We start from the raw sequence: 22,054 nt of genomic DNA, 5'->3' as shown, positions 1-22,054 counted from the left end.
TCATAATCACTAGCATTGTGAAAATAATAAATAATAGTGATTTAGATTGAGTACTAAATGCTTGAATAAATTCCTATTCAATCACCTTTTCAATCTGAAATATGGATCTAATCTTTTTATAGAACCAGGGTGTTTTGTAATGGTTCTGAACACTGATGTAAAAATCTCAAGTTTCAACATAATCATCATTAACAAAAAAAATATGCAGAAGAAAACCTGCTATAGAAACAGTTCTTTGTCTCACAGATCCTTCATGGATTTTGTTGCAAATTGAAAATAATTATGCTTAAGTTTCATAAAGCTAAACTGCATTTTAAGGGACAAGAATGGAATGCCACTTGGCCTTTTTTAAAATTCTCTGAACTTTTTTAGAAATAGCGAGTGTAAGGATTGTACGTAATACCATATAGTATAGCCTGTTATGCATACAAACATCTTCAAATGTTTATGACTAATTCCAAAATTATATATTTTCTATTTTATTAGTTTAGTATAAAATTTAAAATTGGGTTGACCTTACATGGGACACGGGTTACATGTGATGGATGTTACAATCTCTTCAATACTGGGCTGTAAAATGCACATTGCTTCTCTTGGTTCAACTAGAAGAGATGCAATTGTCATCCCTTATACATATGAATGATTATTTTCCTTAGACAATGTGATTTTATATTTATATTTGAAATGCAAGAATACCGAAAGAGAAAAATGGTTGCATGCTAGTCCACCAAGAGATTTTATAAGCAATGCATTTTAGGTTTCATTCTACATTTACATGCTCCTAAGCCAAGAATAATTTGTTAATCTGTAAATTTCATATTTCTCTTATTAAGATCATGATTTCCAATGAAATAAAACATGGTTGGTAGATTTTGATATCGTTGACCTTAAAAACAAGACACTTAAATATATATTGTACAGAGCCTTGCACCTTAACGGTGTACATTCACATTGCCTAGTCCTAAATGTATGAACAGCAACTGCATTGCTTTATACTCGCTATGCAGACTACACCAAATTATAGTAACATATCAAGAGCTCTACTTTATATAATTCCACTAGGTGGAGTTAGTGATGGCCAGCTAGCAGAAATTCTTCTTCAGGATACTGAAAAAGAGTGAGCTTTAAGATGAAAATTTCAGCTGCTGCCTGACCAAAGCCAACAAATGTATAATCTACATAACCTTGGACCCTCAACCCATCCTATGTGATTGTATTTTATGTGACACAGGGAAGCAGGTCAAACATGACATCTGCACAAAAATTTAATTTTTACTTCAGAAACAGCCAGTTTAGCTGTCATACAACTGTCAGTTCATCTGCACTCTCTGCAGATTTTACCTGCATTAGAGCATCATCAAATTCAAGCATACGTGTAAGCTCAGCCAGCATGGTCCCTGATTCACAAATATAGGCTGAAGCCTGCCTTCCTGATAACGTTGCTCCTTCCATACTGTCAATATAATCCTGTAAAAAAGTTTTTAGGAAAAGCCAGTTAAATGACCAGAGGTGTTAGAAATCATTAAAATCCTACAAAATCGACCTATAAACTGCTTCAAGTATTCCTAGAGATTACTACATATCATTTTGTATTTTATGACAATCCTGAGCAAAATGTATTCAAGTATGATTTACTTCAATGAGGAGGAAATGTGAAATCAATCACGATAAGCAATATTTGCCTCTGAAAAGAACATCTTATACATACAGTCAAATATTTACATCAGTGAAGCAAACGAAATAAAACCAGAATACATTATTGCACCTAAGCAATAGTTACCTGCTTATGGACAAGAAGGTTTTCTCTTTCTTAAGTTTTACTTCAGCATAGTTAAGATTGAAAATTGCTCTTGGATTATATTCCCTAGAACAGCACTGGGAGCAACTAGGTAAGACAAAAGGTAGGATTCTAGGACCATACCGACAAGATGTAAACAGCATGATGAGTACCATATAACATTGTTAGCTGCAGGGGGAGGGTGGGGGGCGGGGATGACCATAAACAATAAGAGAAGCATATAATGCACCAAGGATTTCGTATGGATGGTTGCAATACCCTTGTTTAACACCCCTAGGATATCATGTTTAGGTTGGTGAGTCGGGAGTGCCCATGTATATGTATATATATATATATGTGTGTGTGTGTGTGTGTGTGTTTAGGCCAGTGTGCCTATGTTATATGTTTTGAAGCTGGAGTGCTTGTGTGATTCTAGGCTGGTGAGCCTATTGTATTAAAAGGCCAGAGGGCGTAGCCTTGAAAATATGTAATCACATGCATAACAATAAAATACATCATTGCTGCAGGCCTAGTCAGACAAGAGAGCATGGGGGGGTAAGACTCCACGAGTGTGAAAGGGTGCTAAGGGATAAGTGATGAAGGGCTTAAGCCTAGCTGGCTATGCTTTTATTAAAATAAGCCTAAATCAAATGTGCATGGGTGTTTACACTATGTCCCTAAAGGGACTTTAGAGAATGCCATGTGTCCAAGGAGGGACATGCACATAAAAGTAAGGAGGTTAGTGTCAAAGAGACATTCAGAATGATGCCATGTGCACAAGGAGGTACATGCACATAAAAGTGAGGGTGTTAGTGACAGGGCACACAAACATCATTCTGGCTGTGGGGAGGAAAAAACTTCCTGGAAGGGAAAATAGAGACTTGTGACATGAGGGATCCCTGTTGAAATCCTAGGGGGATTAGGGAAGAAAGGGATAGGTTTTCCTGGTTTGAGGTGCGATAGTTACCTAGAAGACCTTGAAGGCAGTTGGAACTCCTAGGGAACCAAGGTGCTATGGAACAACCTTAGTCAATTGAGTTCAAACCATGCAAGGGTAGTGACACAACTTGATGGACTGCGAGTGCAGGGAAGGGGGTGCACTACCCAGATTATGTGGGCTAATGGGGGATGTGAGGCTGTTGGTGGGAGGTTGTTAGGTTTAGTACCTTGGCCTGATTAAGACTTAGAGGGCAGTTGGAACTCCTAGGAAACCACAATGCTTTGGAACATCCTTGGTTGTTCGAGTTAGAAACTTTGAAAGGATATTGGCACAACCTGATGGACTGTAGGTGCAAAGAAGCGGGTGCACTACTTGAGTTGTGTGGGCTAATGAGGGATGTGAGACTGTTGATGGGAGATTGTTAGGTCAAGGTTTGTTACTTTGACTTGATTATGTTTGGTCTTGGATACGTACCTGGCATAGGTGAGTCAAAGTCTTTGTGGAGTCAAAGGCCTACCTCGAGGGTGACCTAATGTTGAAAGGTTAAAAGCAACGTGGTCGATGACTGGGTGGAGCATCAGAGGTCTACAGTTAGTTGGTGATTTTTCTCAAAGATAAGTGTTGTGTTATATCTCACTATTCTCTGTTTTGTTAATTTGTTATTTACATGATGTTTACAAATTATATGTGTTTCTACATGTTTAAATGTGTTACAATGAATAAGTATATGATGCATTGCATAATAATGTGCATTGAGCATATATAGCAGAGTTGAATGATGGGAAAAAAGCATATAAATGATTTGGGATGTTATGGATGCCTTGGTGGGCACAAATTACTCATGGAATTAGAGGTACAAGTATAGAATAATGGGAAAATTTTCATAGGTCAAGTTACAAAGATAGTGAAAATCCCCATTGGGTCATTGGGGATGATACAAAAAGGTATCAAAGCCTAGGTCACAACACTACGCTTCCATGGGTTAGAGACGAATGACAAAGACAAAATTGTTATAATGATTGCAAACTATTTGACAAAATTGCTATTGGCAAATTGAATGGAGTATCGTAATGAAAATTTGCAGACATATTGGGTTCAAGTTGAATAGGGTTTTGAAATAAAAGTCAAAGCATTAGGTTCAAACATTAGACTTGTGGGGGACAAAGCCCCGCAAGGAAATTTTAGCACGTTTGCATATTGCTTGATGGAAACTTCTCCAAGAAAAGTGGAAATGTGGGGTTGGCACATTAACGGTTTGATCAAAATCATAAATGAGATGTGGTCTCATGGGGTATTCTTAGCAAGGGATCAGAGTCACATGCTCCTTAACATAGATCGCAGGTTCGAATTTTCAAGCTGACAACAACCTTGCAATCACATCCTAATCATGCTGCAGATTGGCCCAGGAAGCATTTACATAAAACTTGCTATGATAAAAGCATATTAATCTAGGGTCATTAAAGTGTACTCACTGGTTAATCAAGTGTAGGTTAGAGAGCACGCACATTTTCCTAAGGCACGTCGGATTGACGACCTTTTGTGATTTCGACCACCCCCCAATTAGCTTGACGAATAATGCCCAGGAGGGGGGGGGGTTTCTCAAAAGCTTACTGAGTGTTATACTGCCTAGCGGTAGCCTATTGGGTCCCCACCTGATGATTCAAAAACCATTAGGGAACCCCTCAAAACTAGGTGCCGACGCACAAGATGACATCATGAAGCATTATGGAATCAAGTTGGTAGGGCGATGTGATAGGTGAATCAACAACTCACGACACTGATGATAGGGTAGACATATGGCTATGCCAGGTAAGGTGGCAGCTGACAGGCCATGACACGGCTAGGTGATAGGACTTGTGAAAATTCTATCACTGCAACATCTGATTTACTTTGCCTACTAATTCTTCAATAAGTTATTTATGAAATTCCTTCAATAACCATTAAAATAAACTCTGTTGCAGATATCACACCGTAGTACAGAAACAAACACATGCACAAGAATCAACACATTGACACAGATATTTTGGACAACAGTCCCCGGAAAAACCCAATGTGGGAAAACGGTGCAGCAAGGGAGGATTTTATTATTCAACAATTCTTCAGTACAACAGGGTGCCAAACTGGCTTACCCACAAAAAAAAATCTCCAACACTTCTCCCAGTCCCCGTGTCAGCTTGGCTAACCTCTGTGTACCCTTGCTTGACTGTGTCAACCCTGGGCCTCTCTGCATCACCCACGCAGGCCCTCCAGTGACTGCAGAGTCTCCTGCTGCTTCTGTGTCTGCCTCTCCTGCCTCTGCGCTGGTCTCCAATAGCTGATCCTGAATCTTTGTTCCGTATTTGCTGCCTCCTGCTGCTCACTAGACCATTAGTTCAAATTTCTCAGCTAACCCCACTCCATAAATTGAACTGACTGGTCTCCCTCAGTTTGTTCTCCAACTAACCCTCAAGCCTCTTCTTATACTTTTCTTGTTGACAAATCAACAACCGAGATTAAATTTCTAATCAACAGCTAAGATTAGATTTGGCTTGATCCATGACTTTTGGACCCTTCTAACATAGTTTCATATTAATTCACATTAATATTTTATTTTCCCTAAGTTTAGACTTAGGGACTCCATTAAAAACATTAATTATTTTAATATCTCCCAAACTGTTTAGAATCTGCCCAAACCATTTCTGGGTATTGGAGATCTCATGTGCTTTAGCTTCTCTACCAATTTTCGTGGCTAGAGCACATCTGATGCTACCCCAAATCAACACTCCCTCTTAGCGAGGATTATGCTTTAGTAATGCTCCTCATTGAGCATCATCCTGATCATTCGGCATCAGTCCCTGTACTGATGCTAAGCCTCCCTGCCCAACATCCTCTACAATGCTGCATCATGTATCGCTGCCCATGGCTCTGCTATTGCACCGCTGCGTCTGTACGACAGCTCCCTCTGCATCCGTGCTGCTGCTAGTCCTTTTCTCCCAACACTGCATCTGCACTGCAACTCCCTCTTCATTCGTGCTGTTATCACTCCCATTTCTGTTACTGAAGCGGATTCTTTATCATCCCCATTTTTTCCCTGAAGTAACCAAACTTTGTCCTTCCAAGGGCCTTGGTGAGGATGCTTGCCACCTGTTCCCCTATAGGAGTGTAGCTCAACTATATAGCGCCTCGTTGGACACAGTCTCTAACAAAGTGACACCGGATATCAATATGCTTTAACCTATCATGAAACACTGGATTCTCAGAGAGCTTGATGCAACTCTGATTATCGCACATGATCCTGGTCGCCTCCATTTATCTCTAAATAGGTTCACAAGCAGTTTTCTAAGCCATATGGCCTCACACGAAGCTGTGCTCGTAGCCATATATTCTGCCTCAAATGAGCTCAGAGCCACGAAATTTAGTTTCCTACTGCACTAGGAAGTCATTCCTGATCCAATGTCAGCCAAGCTCCTAAGAATTCTCAGAGCTCCATGGTGCAAATGACCCATTCTTCTATGCCATAATTCGTTCAAGTCCTTGTCTCCATGGTTGCCTATCAGTGCCATTGGTGGTTCTAGTTGTAATCTATACAACCTGTTACTTTTGATCCCGATTTGCACTTTCTTTTTCCAGCTCGGGTGTTTGACGTATACCCTCTCCTTGATGAAGTAGACGTCATAGCCCTTGCCTTGAAGTTGCGACACGGAAAGTAAGTTCATCCCCAATCCTGGTACAAGCAACACATTTGTAGCACAGAACCGTTTTCCTGATTCTGTTTGAAAAACTACGGTACCCTTCCCTACTGGAGTACACTTTGCCTTGTTCCCCATGGTGATCTGAAAGTTCATCTTCTCTTCTCGATATTCAAAGAAACATTCCCTAATTCCCGTCATATGCCAAGAGGCTTCACTGTCTATATACCATACTTTTGATTATGCGGAACTAGTCATACAAGCCACTTCTTCTTCCAACTTGGAAGCCAACATAGAGAAATCAAAATCTCTTTCTCTTGTGCAATCTTCTGAAAATCTGTGCGAGTCCCCTGACGTGGATGCCTCTGCATCATGTTCACGACCCATAACTAATTTTCCCCTCCTATCTCTGACTACCTGCTCTAATACCATATGAAAATTCTATCACTGCAACATCTCATTTACTTTGCCTACTTATTCTTCAATAAGTTATTTATGAAATTCCTTCAATAAACATTAAAATAGACTCTGTTGCAGATATCACACCGTAATACAGAAACAAACACATGCACAAGAATCAACACATTGACACAGATATTTTGGACAACAGTCCCTGAAAAAACCCAATGTGGGAAAACCGGTGCAGCAAGGGAGGATTTTATTATTCAACAATTCTTCAATACAACAGGGTGCCAAACTGGCTTACCCACAGAAAAAAATCTCCAGCACTTCTCCCAGTACCAGCATCAGCGTGGCTGACCTCTGCGTAGCTTCCAAATACTCTGCTTCACCCACGCAGGCCCTCTAGTGACTGCGCAGTCTCCTGCTGCTTCTGTGTCTGCCTCTCCTGGCTCTGCGCTGGTCTCTAGTAGCTAATCCCGAATCTCTGTTTTGTACTTGCTGCCTCCTGCTGCTCACCAGACCACTAGTTCGAATTTCTCAGCTAACCCCGCTCCAGAAATTGAACTGACTGGTCTCCCTCAATTTGTTCTTCAGCTGACCCTCAAGCCTCTTCTTATACTTTTCTCGTTGACAAATCAACGGTCGAGATTAAATCTCTAATCAACGGCTAAGATTAGATTTGGCTTGATCCATGACTTTTGGACCCTTCTAACATAGTTTCATATTAATTCACATTAATATTTTATTTTCCCTAAGTTTAGACTTAGGGACTTCATTAAAAATATTAATTGTTTTAATATCTCCCAAACTGTTTAGAATCTGCCCAAATCATTTCTAGGTATTGGAGATCTCATGTGCTTTTGCTTCTCCACCAATTTTCATGGCTAGAGCACATCCTATGCTACCCCAAATCAACAGGACCAAGAGTTATGTCGAAGCACTTATCGAGACATCAACATCTTAACATTTTTACAAATAGCGCTTTGTATGCTTGTTCCAAAATGACAATAGAAATTTGACAAATAATTCCGCGTTAACTAAGGCCACCAAAGGGTCAACTTATTAGGATATCAACAGTCAAGCAATATTGGGAGAATAGTTAAAAAAGTTCTAGTTTAGTATTGTTTTGGTAATAGAATGTTAGGGGACGACAATACTTCTGTTAATGGGGCACATAATGTTAATTTTTAGGGCTAGATTGTTCTTTGTTGTAAATAATTGCATTTTAAAACTTTTTCAACATTTTCATTTAACATTCACCCCATAACATCATATAATCATTAGCAATTATGTAGAGAGAACAATAACATTAACAATGCAATGAAACAATAAAGAAATAGTAGAAGAAAAACATGCACATTAGAGACACCAGGATTTATGTCAGAGACTAGGGAAAAAGCCCACAAGGGGAAAAGCCCAATCAAATTCTTCTTCTAATAGACATTCATCAAATGTTCAACTGAGATACAATGTGGAATGAGTATGATACATCAATCACATAAGGCCACCTAGGGCCAATCCAACAACAAACCATACCATACTGTCATAGTCATTGTCATAAAGACAAGCCATACATCAGAGCGTTATTGCCATATCATCAAACTTCAAAGTCGTTGTTATGTAACAAGGCCACTATCACTGTCAAGTAGATCACTACCATGTAAGCCATACATCACTGTCATATCATTGCAACATCCTTATAAGGTCATTGCCCTACCATTGCCATAAAACAAGGTTATTGCCACTGTCAAGTAGACCATTGCCATGTAAGCCATACATCATTGTCATATCATTGCTATCCTTCAAAGGTCGCTCCCATATCAGTAAGTCACAACCACACAAGGTTACAAAAGTCGAGCCATTGAGATGAAATTGATCCATCATAGTCAAGCCAAAAAGATACCAAAATCGAGCCATACAAAGATACAAAAGTCGAGCCATACCATACAGAGATGAAGTGATTCGAGTTACCAAGATTATTACGAACCTCTGCGATGAGCCATTGTATGACTCCGAGCCTCTTTGAGAAATTGAGTCACAGAAGTAAGTGCGAGCTTCATTGTAAATACTATATGCGAGTCTCAGAGTAATCAAGCCGATGTATAAGCGAGCTACTGTAAAGTATAGCTAAGTGATTCATTATATAAATAATCCACTCTAATGGAGAGCAAGCCACTGTATAAGTAGTATGATGCCACAACGTGTAGCGATGCCACTATAGAGATACAAAGATGCCACTGTAAGAAATGCGATGCCACAAAGATACAAAGATGCCATTGTAATAATTCCACAGGGTATAGTGTAGCGAGTCACTATTGCAAGCTTTAGAGTAGCGAGTCACTAATGCTATCTCAAAGTAGCGTGTCACACACACACACATACGTGCTTCCATGCGATGCCAAAGAGAGCTATGACATACAATGCCACAAAGAGCGATGCCATGTGATGCCACAAAGCTCAAAATAATGCGAAACATATAATAGTAAGCAACAATGAACCTTAGAAATAATGCGAACCATAGTGTATAATTGCGAGCCATAGAGATCATTTCTCTTAATGACGCGATGATCCCAATGAGCCATAGGACCTTTTATTTATACAAATCAATGGGGTGCCTTTGCTTGTGAGGCCAACTTGAGCGGACTTGCAAATATTAGAGGGCAATTTTTAAATTCAAATTTTGCTCAAAATAATATTAAATACCTTTTTCACATGTCTTTAATGATTGCTTGCGCATGTTGATTTGTGCCATATTAATAATATTTCTTTATCCAATTTGAATTCTTTTTGGGGCAGTTGAGCTTCCTTTGGGGTCTTTGGGTTCCTATGGGAAATTCGTCCCATAGTTGCCCTCAATTTTCAACATTCCCTCTCAGCTGGGGAGAAATTTCCATCTACATCATAAATCTAAACTCGGATGTCTCCTCATCGTTGCATCATGTCTCATCTCATAGAGAATAATCCACGACCGATAGTAGGGGAGATCAATTTACCACAAGAGATAGAGATCCTCCAAACCCTACTAGTCTTTGGGTCATGCTCCATGACCTTCATCTTAGCTACATCAATAAGACATCCATCTCATCACATCTTGTCTCAACTTGTCTCTCCTCTGATCATCAACTGAACAATGATGTATTGATCTAAAGACGAAGAATCACCATAGGGGAGATCAATATGCCACCCTATATCCAATGACAATAGGCAGGATACCACTTACTGTGAGAGGTAAGGATCACACATATCCTATTGATCATGACAATGTGAAAATTTCTGAATCTACACATCAGAAACCCCTACTGCAATTACTGGCTTAACATCTCCTACTTGTGCTTTGCATTAACAAGTTATTTAATTACATAAATATCGATGCAAAACACTATTGCAACCTACACATACATACAGATCATGAACTGAAATACACTGAGACAATCACACAAGGGACACTGTTATTTTTAGACAATCATCCCCGAAAAAACCCAATTCGGGAAAACCGGTGCAGCACATAGAGGATTTGTATTATTAAGCAGATTATTGAATACAACTAGGGTGCCAGATATGGCTCACCCAACAGAGAAACATCCTAGTAGAAGTACCTCTATTCGGAGACAGATATTCCGACAAATTCAACAACTACATGATCAAACCCCACAGATGGCTCGGTTGTTCCCAGTGCTGGGCAACGATGGCTGCTCCAAGCTCTGCACTGGAACTGCGTCACCTCCTCTAGGAGTTGTGTCACCCCTATAGTGAGCCTCCCCTGCTCAGAAAGTCGATTTGCTAAACTGATCCCTCTCTGCCCCACAAAATTTCCCAAGCGCTGCCTCTAAGGGCCTGCATCAGCGCCTGCGGCTTCTGCGTCCCTTGTGTCAGCCCCTACGGCCTCTGTGTCACCCTCCCTGGGACTGCGCTGTCTCTCCCGGTGCTGCTCTGCCTCTCTGCTATGTATTCTTCGGCCTCACACTGAAGTTCCATTACCAAACTGCCTCTCAATGCAACTCAGATCACTAGCTCGATTTTCTCAGCAAACCTTGCCCTAGAAAAATTGAACTCTTTGATCAATTTGGTGTGTCTCCAACTGACCCTCAAGCCTCCTCTTATACTTTTCCTGTTGATGAATCAACGACCGTGATCTAATCTCTAATTAATGGCTAAAATTAAAATAGCTTGGTCCTCGTTACTTAGAACCTACTCACCCATATTCTTATTAATACACATTAATATTTTTATTTTCCTAAGTTTAGACTTAAGAACCCATTAAAAATATTAATTATTTTAATAACTCCTCATCCGGGTGGTATTTCTCCAAACGATTTCTAGGTTTTGGAGTCTCATTTATTTTAGCCCCTCCACAAAATTTCGGAGATAGATCACATCCAATGCTACCCAAAATCAACACTCCCTCTTAGCGAGGAATGTGCTCTAGTAATACTTCTCAACATAAGTACTACACTGATCTACTGCATTGGTCCTCTGTGTTGTTGATGCTTGGCCTGTTGCCCTTCATCGACTGCACTATTGCGTCCTGTACTGTTGCCCATGACTCTGCCACTACCACTGCTACATCTGTATTGCAGCGCCCTCTCAAAATGTTGCATCATGCTGCCCATAACACTACCACTGCTAACTGCTGCACTGCAACTCAGTTACTGAGAAGTAAGCAACTGAAAACTCACCCAAACACTAACATCCTAGTCAGTATGGATGCCTCGTTGATGCAGGAGCATCAAGACCTTTTTCTCCATTTGTAAATATGGGGTGTGATAATGTTAATTTGTAAATATGGGGTGTGATGATTTTTAATATTTTATTAATTAATTTGAATTAAATAGGAGAAGGTGAGAATTTATGTAAATATCCTTCTATTAATAAAAGGATATGAGGAAATTTAATGAATTGAAGGATTTTAGGGATAAAAACCTATCCTTTAGGGATGTTGAGAGATTTAGGGGTTGTTGAGGATTTTTAGAGATTGAGCATTTAATTTAATGATTTTTAAATAGGAAGGGATTTGGAGAGAGTAAGGGTGAGGAGTGAGTGTGGGAAGTTCTCCTTGGGAGCCTTCAGGGAGTTGTAAAGGGCCATGAATTTGCATATCTGGCCATGAAGAAAACTCTGTGTAAATATTTGTTTTATTTGAATATGAGCATGTTGAACTCGTATATGTGCTGATGGATCCTAATCGTAATGCGCAACTGTGATTTATATGCTCATATGTCCATCGATTGTGGAACGCATGAACTGTTAGATGCTGACGGGTCTCACTAGTTAAATTAGGTGAATGTACACAGCCATTTCTCCTTGAAAGATCTGCGCCCTACCAGAATAAAGACTAATTGTCGAAGGCAGATGTAATTTGTATCTGGTCGGTCTTATGTGTCAAATTTACAGCTGTGAGCGGCGCTTAATCCCCGTTTAAAGCGATGCATGTGGCCATACCATTGGCGTAAATGTTAATTGCTGTATGCGGTATAGCGACACATTAATCCGAAGTGGATCTGCAATAAATATATATGGAGCCATCGAGAGTGAGATAGCCGTCGATTGGAGGAGCGGATATACAGTCGTCGACATTATAGTTGAACCTTCGATTGTGGCAAGACATTGCGGCGTGGAGGATTAACGAAGGGCGGCATAATCGAAGGTTTGAACGCCTGTAGTGTGATAGAGGCGAGGTTCAGAACTTGGGAGCGAACCAACAGAAATTGCAACCTGTATGTGCAGTCCATCCGAGCCTTTACCCTGGTAAATTCCTCTACTATATATATACATCGACGTGAACAACACGGCGGGATAGTGTAGCATACATACGAGCCTTTGTTTTGAGTAAGGCCAGCCGATGCCGAGAGGAGAATAAAGGGAAGGTATATATATTGAGTACGCACGGAATTCTACTTGTAACTAGCGGCGATGATAAAGAAAAGCCAGTTGTTATATACATATAACTTCGCTTGCGGCTAGAAGAGTTATATAGCGTAGATTGGAGGGAGAACTGCCTGCGGGTATAGCTAATGTCTGCGCAGGTTTCCTTCGAAGGGCGTCGTTTGAAAGTGGGAGCTATTTGCGGTTTCGACCGACATATACATATCTGCATATTATGATGTATAATGGCGTGGTTTGATAACTGTCGGCATATCAATTTAGATACACACGAAGTCATGGTAAAATCGTATGTGCAGAGTGAATAGATGGATATGTATGCGCGTGTTCAGTTCTAAATATGTGCGCAAGTCCAGTTGCTATATAAGTTTATTGAAGGCCGCGTTTCGGTTTATTATCCAAGAGTTTGATGAGAACGAGTGCTTCTTCGAGCTGCCTGCTCCTTCAACCGCTGTTGAGGTTGTGAGATCGATGTGTGGGTCTGATCAAATCAGTGTACAAGAGTATGGCGCGCACCATAACTACGGTTGAAGGCTGGGTTATATAACTGTGGTCATTAATTTGTTGGAAGTCGAACTGTGGAGAAAAGCCAAGGAGCGCTTGCGTTACTGTTAATGTTAATTGCGAGGAGACTGCGTTGGGCCTGCGCGTTAAATTGTCTTGATGCGTACTGTGTATGGCGAGACTGAGGTAATGGACATACATTAAAAACTGTGTTAGTCTTGGTTAGGGCTATGAATTGGCAGAATCGCTATTTTTCCTCTTATTGAATGAGCAGTGGAACTGTATTAGTGAAATACCGTGAATTCATTAACCGTGGATTAGAACTGTGTAAAAAGTGCTGGCGCGCACCGGGATTAAGTTGCAGTTCCAGTTCACGACTATAAAAAAACCGTGGATGCTAGCTATTTCAGTTGAAATCCGAGTGCGGGTTCCATTGGTATGTTTTTAAGCTGTGCTTATAATTATATATGTTGCAAGAGCGGAATGTGTTGCGGATTTATGCAATAATATTGAGCCGAGCATAGCTAGAATGATTGTTTGTTTGGTAATGAGAAGTAAGTAGGAAGATCTTGGTTTTGCAGGGTCACCCTTGCATCATTTTTGGTATCAGAGCTTGGCTCTGTTAAAAAGAGTGTTTGTTTTTTTCTAAATAAAGACAGAAGGTTTGTTCAACTGAATGGAAAGCGTTAAGCTGTATAGGAACAGGGTACTTTTATATGCTTTGATTAAGAAAAAAATCCAACTGCTACATGACTGTGCGGCAATTTAGAACAGGAGCAATTTTAAATCGATCTCATCTGTGGAGAATTTTGATGCACTGTTATGTGTGGATCAATACTGTAATTGTTAATTGCAGAAATCGATGGGATTATAACTGTTTGCAGCTTGTTTGAAAGTTTTAAATAGAGCGCAGATTTAATTACAATTCAGTGGCAACAAAAGCGTGAAGTGAAAACGCTGGTGCAGAGGACTAGTTTATTATCAAAGATGTCAGGACAGAACTGCAGAAGTGATGAGATTGAAGTACAGGTAAACGAAAAGACAAGATCAGACTGAGATCTTGAAGGTAAGGTGATCTGGGTTTATTTGAATTTGAAGGTTGTAGTCTTTGCATTAAAGCAGAAGTATTTTTGCAACTCGCAAAAGGAAAATCCATAGAAGACATGTTTAAAATCGCTAACAGAAAACTGGTGAAAGTATAGGTGTGGCAGAACCTTGAGGAAATCCAATAGAGATTGGATAAGGAAGACAGTTGTAAACAGGAAGATGAGTTGAAGCCAGGAAGAGCAAAGAGAAATGCTCAAAGGAGGTTCCGGAGATAGAACCAATTGCTTGCCAAAAGACCGAGTGAGGAGGGCTTGGTGAGGTAAGTGGCGGCAGGACAGGACTTGCTGCGAAAGAGGCTTTAGTGCAACTCATAGTAAAGTGAGTAAGGAACTCATAGAGATGGAAATGATGATGACTAGTGACAGTCATAACAAAGGTTCTGAAATAAATCACAGCAGAGGACAAAAGGAGAAGGATGCCAAGGCAGTTGGCATACAGAGACAGTTAAGCAAAGAGGAATATGAAAGGGAGAAGGCTGAGATAGCAGTTCAGCTTGAGGTGTTAATGGAGATGTTGCAAAGAAATGAGGAAAACCAGAAGCATGGTTATGTCATAAGAAAGAAGTTGAGGTGGCAGAGACTACAAGAGAAGTGGAATCATCAGGTAAATTTGCAGTTGATAAAGGAACTAAGGGAACTTGAACAGGTTATTGATGCCAGACAGAGGATAGAGAAGCTCGAAACAGTTGAGCTACAGCAAAATGAAGATGCTGAAGAAGAGGTTGAAGTTTCGCTATGTTACCCAGAGAGTGGACCATTACTTTTTGAAAGTGATGAAGAGCTAGAGGAGTTGAATCATATGAATGATTCAAGGCAGCCCAAAGATTTGGCGGCTGAAGCATCAAATAAGACCGTAAGGTCTTGTGATTTTAAAACTAATGATTTGTGTGTGATTGCAGGTTTGGAGGAAGAAGAAGAACATCTACTGAAGGATGTTAAGGAAGATTTAGCAGAAGAAAGACCATGTGAGGAAATGGAAGATCGTGTAAAATTTCCAAAGTCCACTCCAAGTAAAATCATTGAGTTATATAAAGAAATGGATTTTCAAAGGAGGAAATTGGAAGAACAGAGGATGAATGTCCAGGATAGATTGCTGATGAAGGATGACAAAGCAGTTGTCATAAAAGAAGTTGCAGATGATGAGCAAAGGAATGTTGCAGAGGGAAAGGAAGATTGGGAGGCCGCAACATTCATAGTGACAGTACAAACTGAGCAAGCCGTCTTAGCTCAGCAGACAGCTGGAAATCAGCAGCCGGGAGATTATTTGGACCAAGAGATTGAAAGTATCAAAAGACTGATGACTAAAGAATCCCTGAAGAGACCAGCAGCAGAAAGAAAGAAAAGGAGCGACAACAAGAGAATGACAGTGAAAGATTGCAAGAGCAGAGCAAGTGGAGCACTACAACACAAAATATGGAAACCTGGAAGACAACAACAGATGACAACAGCAATGAAGCAATCAACAAGCACGGAAGGATTACAAAATAAAATTTGGGATCCAGGAGGAGATATCCAGACTTATGACCAGGTGGTCATGAATTTTCTTACATGGGGAGTCTGATGCAGGAGCATCAAGACCTTTTTCTCCATTTGTAAATATGGGGTGTGATAATGTTAATTTGTAAATATGGGGTGTGATGATTTTTAATATTTTATTAATTAATTTGAATTAAATAGGAGAAGGTGAGGATTTATGTAAATATCCTTTTATTAATAAAAGGATATGAGGAAATTTAATGAATTGAAGGATTTTAGGGATAAAAACCTATCCTTTAGGGATGTTGAGAGATTTAGGGGTTGTTGAGGATTTTAAGAGATTGAGCATTTAATTTAATGATTTTTAAATAGGAAGGGATTTGGAGAGAGTAAGGGTGAGGAGTGAGTGTGGGAAGTTCTCCTTGGGAGCCTTCAGGCAGTTGTAAAGGGCCATGAATTTGCATATCTGGCCATGAAGAAAACTCTGTGTAAATATTTGTTTTATTTGAATATGAGCATGTTGAACTCGTATATGTGCTGATGGATCCTAATCGTAATGCGCAACTGTGATTTATATGCTCATATGTCCATCGATTGTGGAACGCATGAACTGTTAGATGCTGACGGGTCTCACTAGTTAAATTAGGTGAATGTACACAGCCATTTCTCCTTGAAAGATCTGCGCCCTACCAGAATAAAGACTAATTGTCGAAGGCAGATGTAATTTGTATCTGGTCGGTCTTATGTGTCAAATTTACAGCTGTGAGCGGCGCTTAATCCCCGTTTAAAGCGATGCATGTGGCCATACCATTGGCGTAAATGTTAATTTCTGTATGCGGTATAGCGACACATTAATCCGAAGTGGATCTGCAATAAATATATATGGAGCCATCGAGAGTGAGATAGCCGTCGATTGGAGGAGCGGATATACAGTCGTCGACATTATAGTTGAACCTTCGATTGTGGCAAGACATTGCGGCGTGGAGGATTAACGAAGGGCGGCATAATCGAAGGTTTGAACGCCTGTAGTGTGACAGAGGCGAGGTTCAGAACTTGGGAGCGAACCAACAGAAATTGCAACCTGTATGTGCAGTCCATCCGAGCCTTTACCCTGGTAAATTCCTCTACTATATATATACATCGACGTGAACAACACGGCGGGATAGTGTAGCATACATACGAGCCTTTGTTTTGAGTAAGGCCAGCCGACGCCGAGAGGAGAATAAAGGGAAGGTATATATATTGAGTACGCACGGAATTCTACTTGTAACCAGCGGCGATGATAAAGAAAAGCCAGTTGTTATATACATATAACTTCGCTTGCGGCTAGAAGAGTTATATAGCGTAGATTGGAGGGAGAACTGCCTGCGGGTATAGCTAATATCTGCGCAGGTTTCCTTCGAAGGGCGTCGTTTGAAAGTGGGAGCTATTTGCGGTTTCGACCGACATATACATATCTGCATATTATGATGTATAATGGCGTGGTTTGATAACTGTCGGCATATCAATTTAGATACACACGAAGTCATGGTAAAATCGTATGTGCAGAGTGAATAGATGGATATGTATGCGCGTGTTCAGTTCTAAATATGTGCGCAAGTCCAGTTGCTATATAAGTTTATTGAAGGCCACGTTTCGGTTTATTATCCAAGCGTTTGATGAGAACGAGTGCTTCTTCGAGCTGCCTGCTCCTTCAACCGCTGTTGAGGTTGTGAGATCGATGTGTGGGTCTGATCAAATCAGTGTACAAGAGTATGGCGCGCACCATAACTACGGTTGAAGGCTGGGTTATATAACTGTGGTCATTAATTTGTTGGAAGTCGAACTGTGGAGAAAAGCCAAGGAGCGCTTGCGTTACTGTTAATGTTAATTGCGAGGAGACTGCGTTGGGCCTGCGCGTTAAATTGTCTTGATGCGTACTGTGTATGGCGAGACTGAGGTAATGGACATACATTAAAAACTGTGTTAGTCTTGGTTAGGGCTATGAATTGGCAGAATCGCTATTTTTCCTCTTATTGAATGAGCAGTGGAACTGTATTAGTGAAATACCGTGAATTCATTAACCGTGGATTAGAACTGTGTAAAAAGTGCTGGCGCGCACCGGGATTAAGTTGCAGTTCCAGTTCATGACTATAAAAAAACCGTGGATGCTAGCTATTTCAGTTGAAATCCGAGCGCGGGTTCCATTGGTATGTTTTTAAGCTGTGCTTATAATTATATATGTTGCAAGAGCGGAATGATGTGTTGCGGATTTATGCAATAATATTGAGCCGAGCACAGCTAGAATGATTGTTTGTTTGGTAATGAGAAGTAAGTAGGAAGATCTTGGTTTTGCAGGGTCACCCTTGCATCACTCGTGATGCTGAAGCTACCTCTGCTGCTAATCTGTGCTAACCCTCTACTGCCATTGCGCTGCTGCAAACTGCTCTGTGCCTCTCGCACTGCTACAACATCCACAGTGTTGCTTCAGACTCTAGCACTCTAGCAATGCCACTGTCGCTCCATCACACCTCGCTCCAACCGACACCCGTCATTATGCTACTGTCGTTAAGGGCTCCCGTAGCCATATGTGATCCAAGAGTTTGGGCACCTCAAGGATCCTGCCCCCACATGTAGTCCTCTCGACTACAACTCCATATCGCCCCACCTCTTCTCCAGAGGTGCATGAGCACTCATGGCACAATCGTCATCCTCGACATCCTTGTCTGCCTTTGCTGGAGAAGCCTTTGAGTCAGAAGCCTCCCCCTTGCCTTTCTTCCTGGGGCATTGAGTGGCATAATGTCCCAGCTCCCCACAGTTGAAGCATCTGACCTTGGTGATGTCCTTCTTCTTCCTCTTCTGCTACCCCTACTGTCCCGCTGATGCGAGAGCTGCATCCTCCTCCTCCTCCTTCTTGACTCGGGCTCCCTTGCCACTACTTCCTGCCTTGGTCAACCTCCTGAGCTCTTCCTACCCACATCTTCTCCCATCTGGGGAGAGTCGCTCTGCCCAAGATACTTTGGACAAATGTCTCCTAGTCCTCGGTGACTGCATTCAAGGTAGTCTTGACCATGAACTCTGGATCTGGGTGTAGACCCCACAGACATCAGTTGGTCGCGAATCCCTTGCAACCTGAGAAGGAAGGTATCTATCTCCTCTCCTTTCTGCATCTGGTATTGTCTCAACCGATTCTCTAATAGCATATTCTGTTGCATGGAAGAGCCTTGGTACAAGGTGGTCAGGGTCTCCCACATCTCTCTTGTTGTGTCCTTCTCAACAATGTGTGGTACTACATGATCTTTGACCCCGTCTGGGATCATGCACTTGGCCTTCACTTGGGCCTCCTCGTACTTTTGTGCCGCATCAACGTCAACTAGAACAACAACCACCTTCGAGGCATAGTCCTTGATGCGATGTTTATCTAGGATTGCCAGGATCCTGGCCTTCCAAATGAGAAAATTGGAAGCTCCGTCCAATTTGTCCTGATCCCTCAACCCATCCATTGCCATCTCTGCTCAAAAAATAGAACTAGTTCTCTTCTCCCTCTCTTGCTATCAATCTAGCAAGATTTGGATCTGGATTCCTTAGGCGCAAGAAGCCCTCTAAGGAACAACTCCTCTCTAGACTCCCTTTGAGTCTTGATTTCCCTCTCGGAAATCCTTCGACCAACTGTCGAATCGCTCCTCTCAAATCCTTGTTTGCTGGTGCAACCCAGATCTAGATTTCTTGGCTAGAAATCTGTCAAGGCAGTGATTTCCTCTACCTTGGTTCAGTCTCCTTAGACACTATTCTGAACGAACAAAAACAGCATCCCACCAGCTCCTCAAACCGAAAATATGCTCAGCGTCCTTAGCCATAGCAACTTGAAGAATCTGAGCCCTTCAGGCTCTGCGCAACCACTGCGTGGGTTGGACAGCTCCTCCTAGTCAACTGTGTCAATCCTTCCTGGCTCAAAAAGATGACGTGGCTTTGCGTGACCCTGACTTGCCCCCCTCTGCCTTTGCGCCGGCCTTGACAGCTGACGCAACTACTACATGGGCTCCTCCCAGCTACTGCGCCACCTCCACCTAGCTCAGAGTGCTGAAACAAGCACTGCGTGAGCCTCTGCATCACTCCTCCTTCTGCGTCTCTAGCTTTGGAACAATGCTGTCACTCGGAACAACTGCTTTTTTGCTGCAAATTCTCCGAATTTCTTGGTTGGTGTCTTTAGTCGCCTATGATTTGCAATCCCTCTGATACCATGTGAAATTTTTTGAATCTACACATTAGAAACCCCTACTACAATTACTAGTTTAACATCTCCTACTTGTTCTTTGCATTAAGAAGTTATTTAATTACATAAATATTGATGTAAAACACTACTGCAGCCTACACATACATACAGATCATCAACTGAAATACGCTGAGACAATCACACAAGGGACACCGTTATTTTTGGACAATCGTCCCTGGAAAAACCCAATTTGGGAAAATCGGTGTAGCATATAGAGGATTTGTATTATTAAGCAGATTCTTGAATAAAACTAGGGTGCCAGATATGGTTCACCCAACAGAGAAACAGCTTGGCAGAAGTACCTCTATTCGGAGTCAAATATTCTGACAAATTCAGCAACTGGATAATCAAACCCCACAGATGAGCCCACTGTTCCTAGTGCTGGGCAGCGATGGCTGCTCCAAGCTCTATGCTGGAACTGCGTCACCTCCTCTAGGAGCTGCATCACCCCTACAGTGAGCCTCCCTTGCTCAAAAAATTGATTCACTGAACTGCTCCCTCTGCCCCACATAATTTCCCCAGCGCTGCCTCTAAGGGCCTGCGTCAACCCTTGCAGCTTCTGTGTGACCTGCGTCAACCCCTATGGCCTTTGCATCACCCTCTCTGGGACTGCGTTGTCTCTCCCAGTGCTGCTCCGCCTCTCTGCTATGTATTCTTCGGCCTTAGACTGAAGTTCCCTTGCCGAACTGCCCCTCAGTGCAACTTAGATCACTAGCTCGATTTTTTCAGCAAACCTCACCTCAGAAAAATCGAACTCTTTGATCAATTCGGTGCGTCTCCAACTGACCCTCAAGCCTCCTCTTATACTTTTCCGGTTGATGAATCAACGGTCGTGATCTAATCTCTAATTAACGACTAAGATTAAAACAGCTTGGTCCTCGTTACTTAGAACCTTCTCACCCGTATTCTTATTAATACACATTAATATTTTTATTTTCCTAAAGTTTAGACTTAGGAACCCATTAAATATATTAATTATTTTAATAACTCCTCATCCGGGTGGAATTTCTCCAAACGATTTCTGGGTTCTCGATATCTCATGTATTCTAGCCCCTCCACAAAATTTCGGAGCTAGAGCACATTCGATGCTACCCAAAATCAACAGACAATAGGTAGGATACCACTTACCATGAGGGGTAACGATCACACACATCCTATTGTCCGCTGATCTTCCCATCTTAACCCTCAAGAATCAAGTGGTATAACACCTGCATCTTGTCACTTGGGGAGGATACCACTTACCATAAATGGTAAGGATCACACACACATCCAAGTCTCCTCACCCATTGGCTAGATTGGTGGTAATCCCAATAAGCGTAGCTTGTGGGTAGGATGCATACCAAGGTATACTCGACAGTAGGGGAGATACCACTTACCACAGGTAAGGATCATAAACATGCAATTGTGACAATAGGCAGGATAGCACTTACCATGAGAGGTAAGGATCGCACGCATCCTATCGTCAGTGAGTTCCCCCAACCTAGGAGCCCTCCGACTCCATTCCCACCTTGGGAGCTCAAACAGGGGGGAAGAGAATAGATCAATGTTCTCAATCATTCGTGACCCTTTCCCAGGAGGGTCATATCCACCAGTTCAAGTTGCTCTATGGAGACCAAGAACTTCCCTTTCAGCAAAGGCTGGGTGAGGATGTCAACAACTTGTTCATATGCTGAAGCTTCACTGCTTCAATTCCACAACAAATCAATGTCGGAGCCTCATTGCTCCCTCTGCACCATATCCATATACACTGATATCTAATCTCAAAATGCTTGGACCGGTCATGAAACACAAAATTCTTTGAAAGTCGGATCCCACTCTTAATATCATAGTATATCACAGTTGTGCTCAGCGCATGCTCAAACAACTTCTCCAAAGAGCTTTATCAACCATACTGCTTCACAACTAGCTATATTAGCAACAATTTACTCTGCCTCAACTATACTCAAATCAACAAACTTCTGTGTTTAGCTCATCCAAGAAATTATGGCAGACTCCAAGCTAAAAACAACACCGTGATGTGCTCTTCCTGTCAACAACATATTCAACCTC

The 22,054-nt window shown here is 41.5% G+C and overlaps 1 protein-coding gene across 1 annotated transcript in view; it reads right to left on the bottom strand.

Annotated features, from left to right (window-relative positions):
* Positions 1 to 881: 881 nt before the first annotated feature.
* ZDS (zeta-carotene desaturase) overlaps positions 882 to 22,054 on the bottom strand; it is a 367,078-nt gene continuing 345,905 nt past the window's right edge. The window contains exon 14 of the mRNA XM_089439231.1: positions 882 to 1,467. Coding sequence (XP_089295357.1) covers positions 1,300 to 1,467 — 168 coding nt within the window. The 3' untranslated portion in view covers positions 882 to 1,299. The remainder of the gene's footprint in view (positions 1,468 to 22,054) is intronic.

This window comes from Pinus tabuliformis, chromosome 9 (genome assembly GCF_031772625.1).
Source record: "Pinus tabuliformis cultivar Carrire ecotype Pingquan chromosome 9, CPIR1, whole genome shotgun sequence".
Taxonomy (NCBI): Eukaryota; Viridiplantae; Streptophyta; class Pinopsida; order Pinales; family Pinaceae; genus Pinus; species Pinus tabuliformis.
Note: the sequence above shows the minus strand (reverse complement) of the source record. Positions and strands in the feature narration are given on the sequence as shown.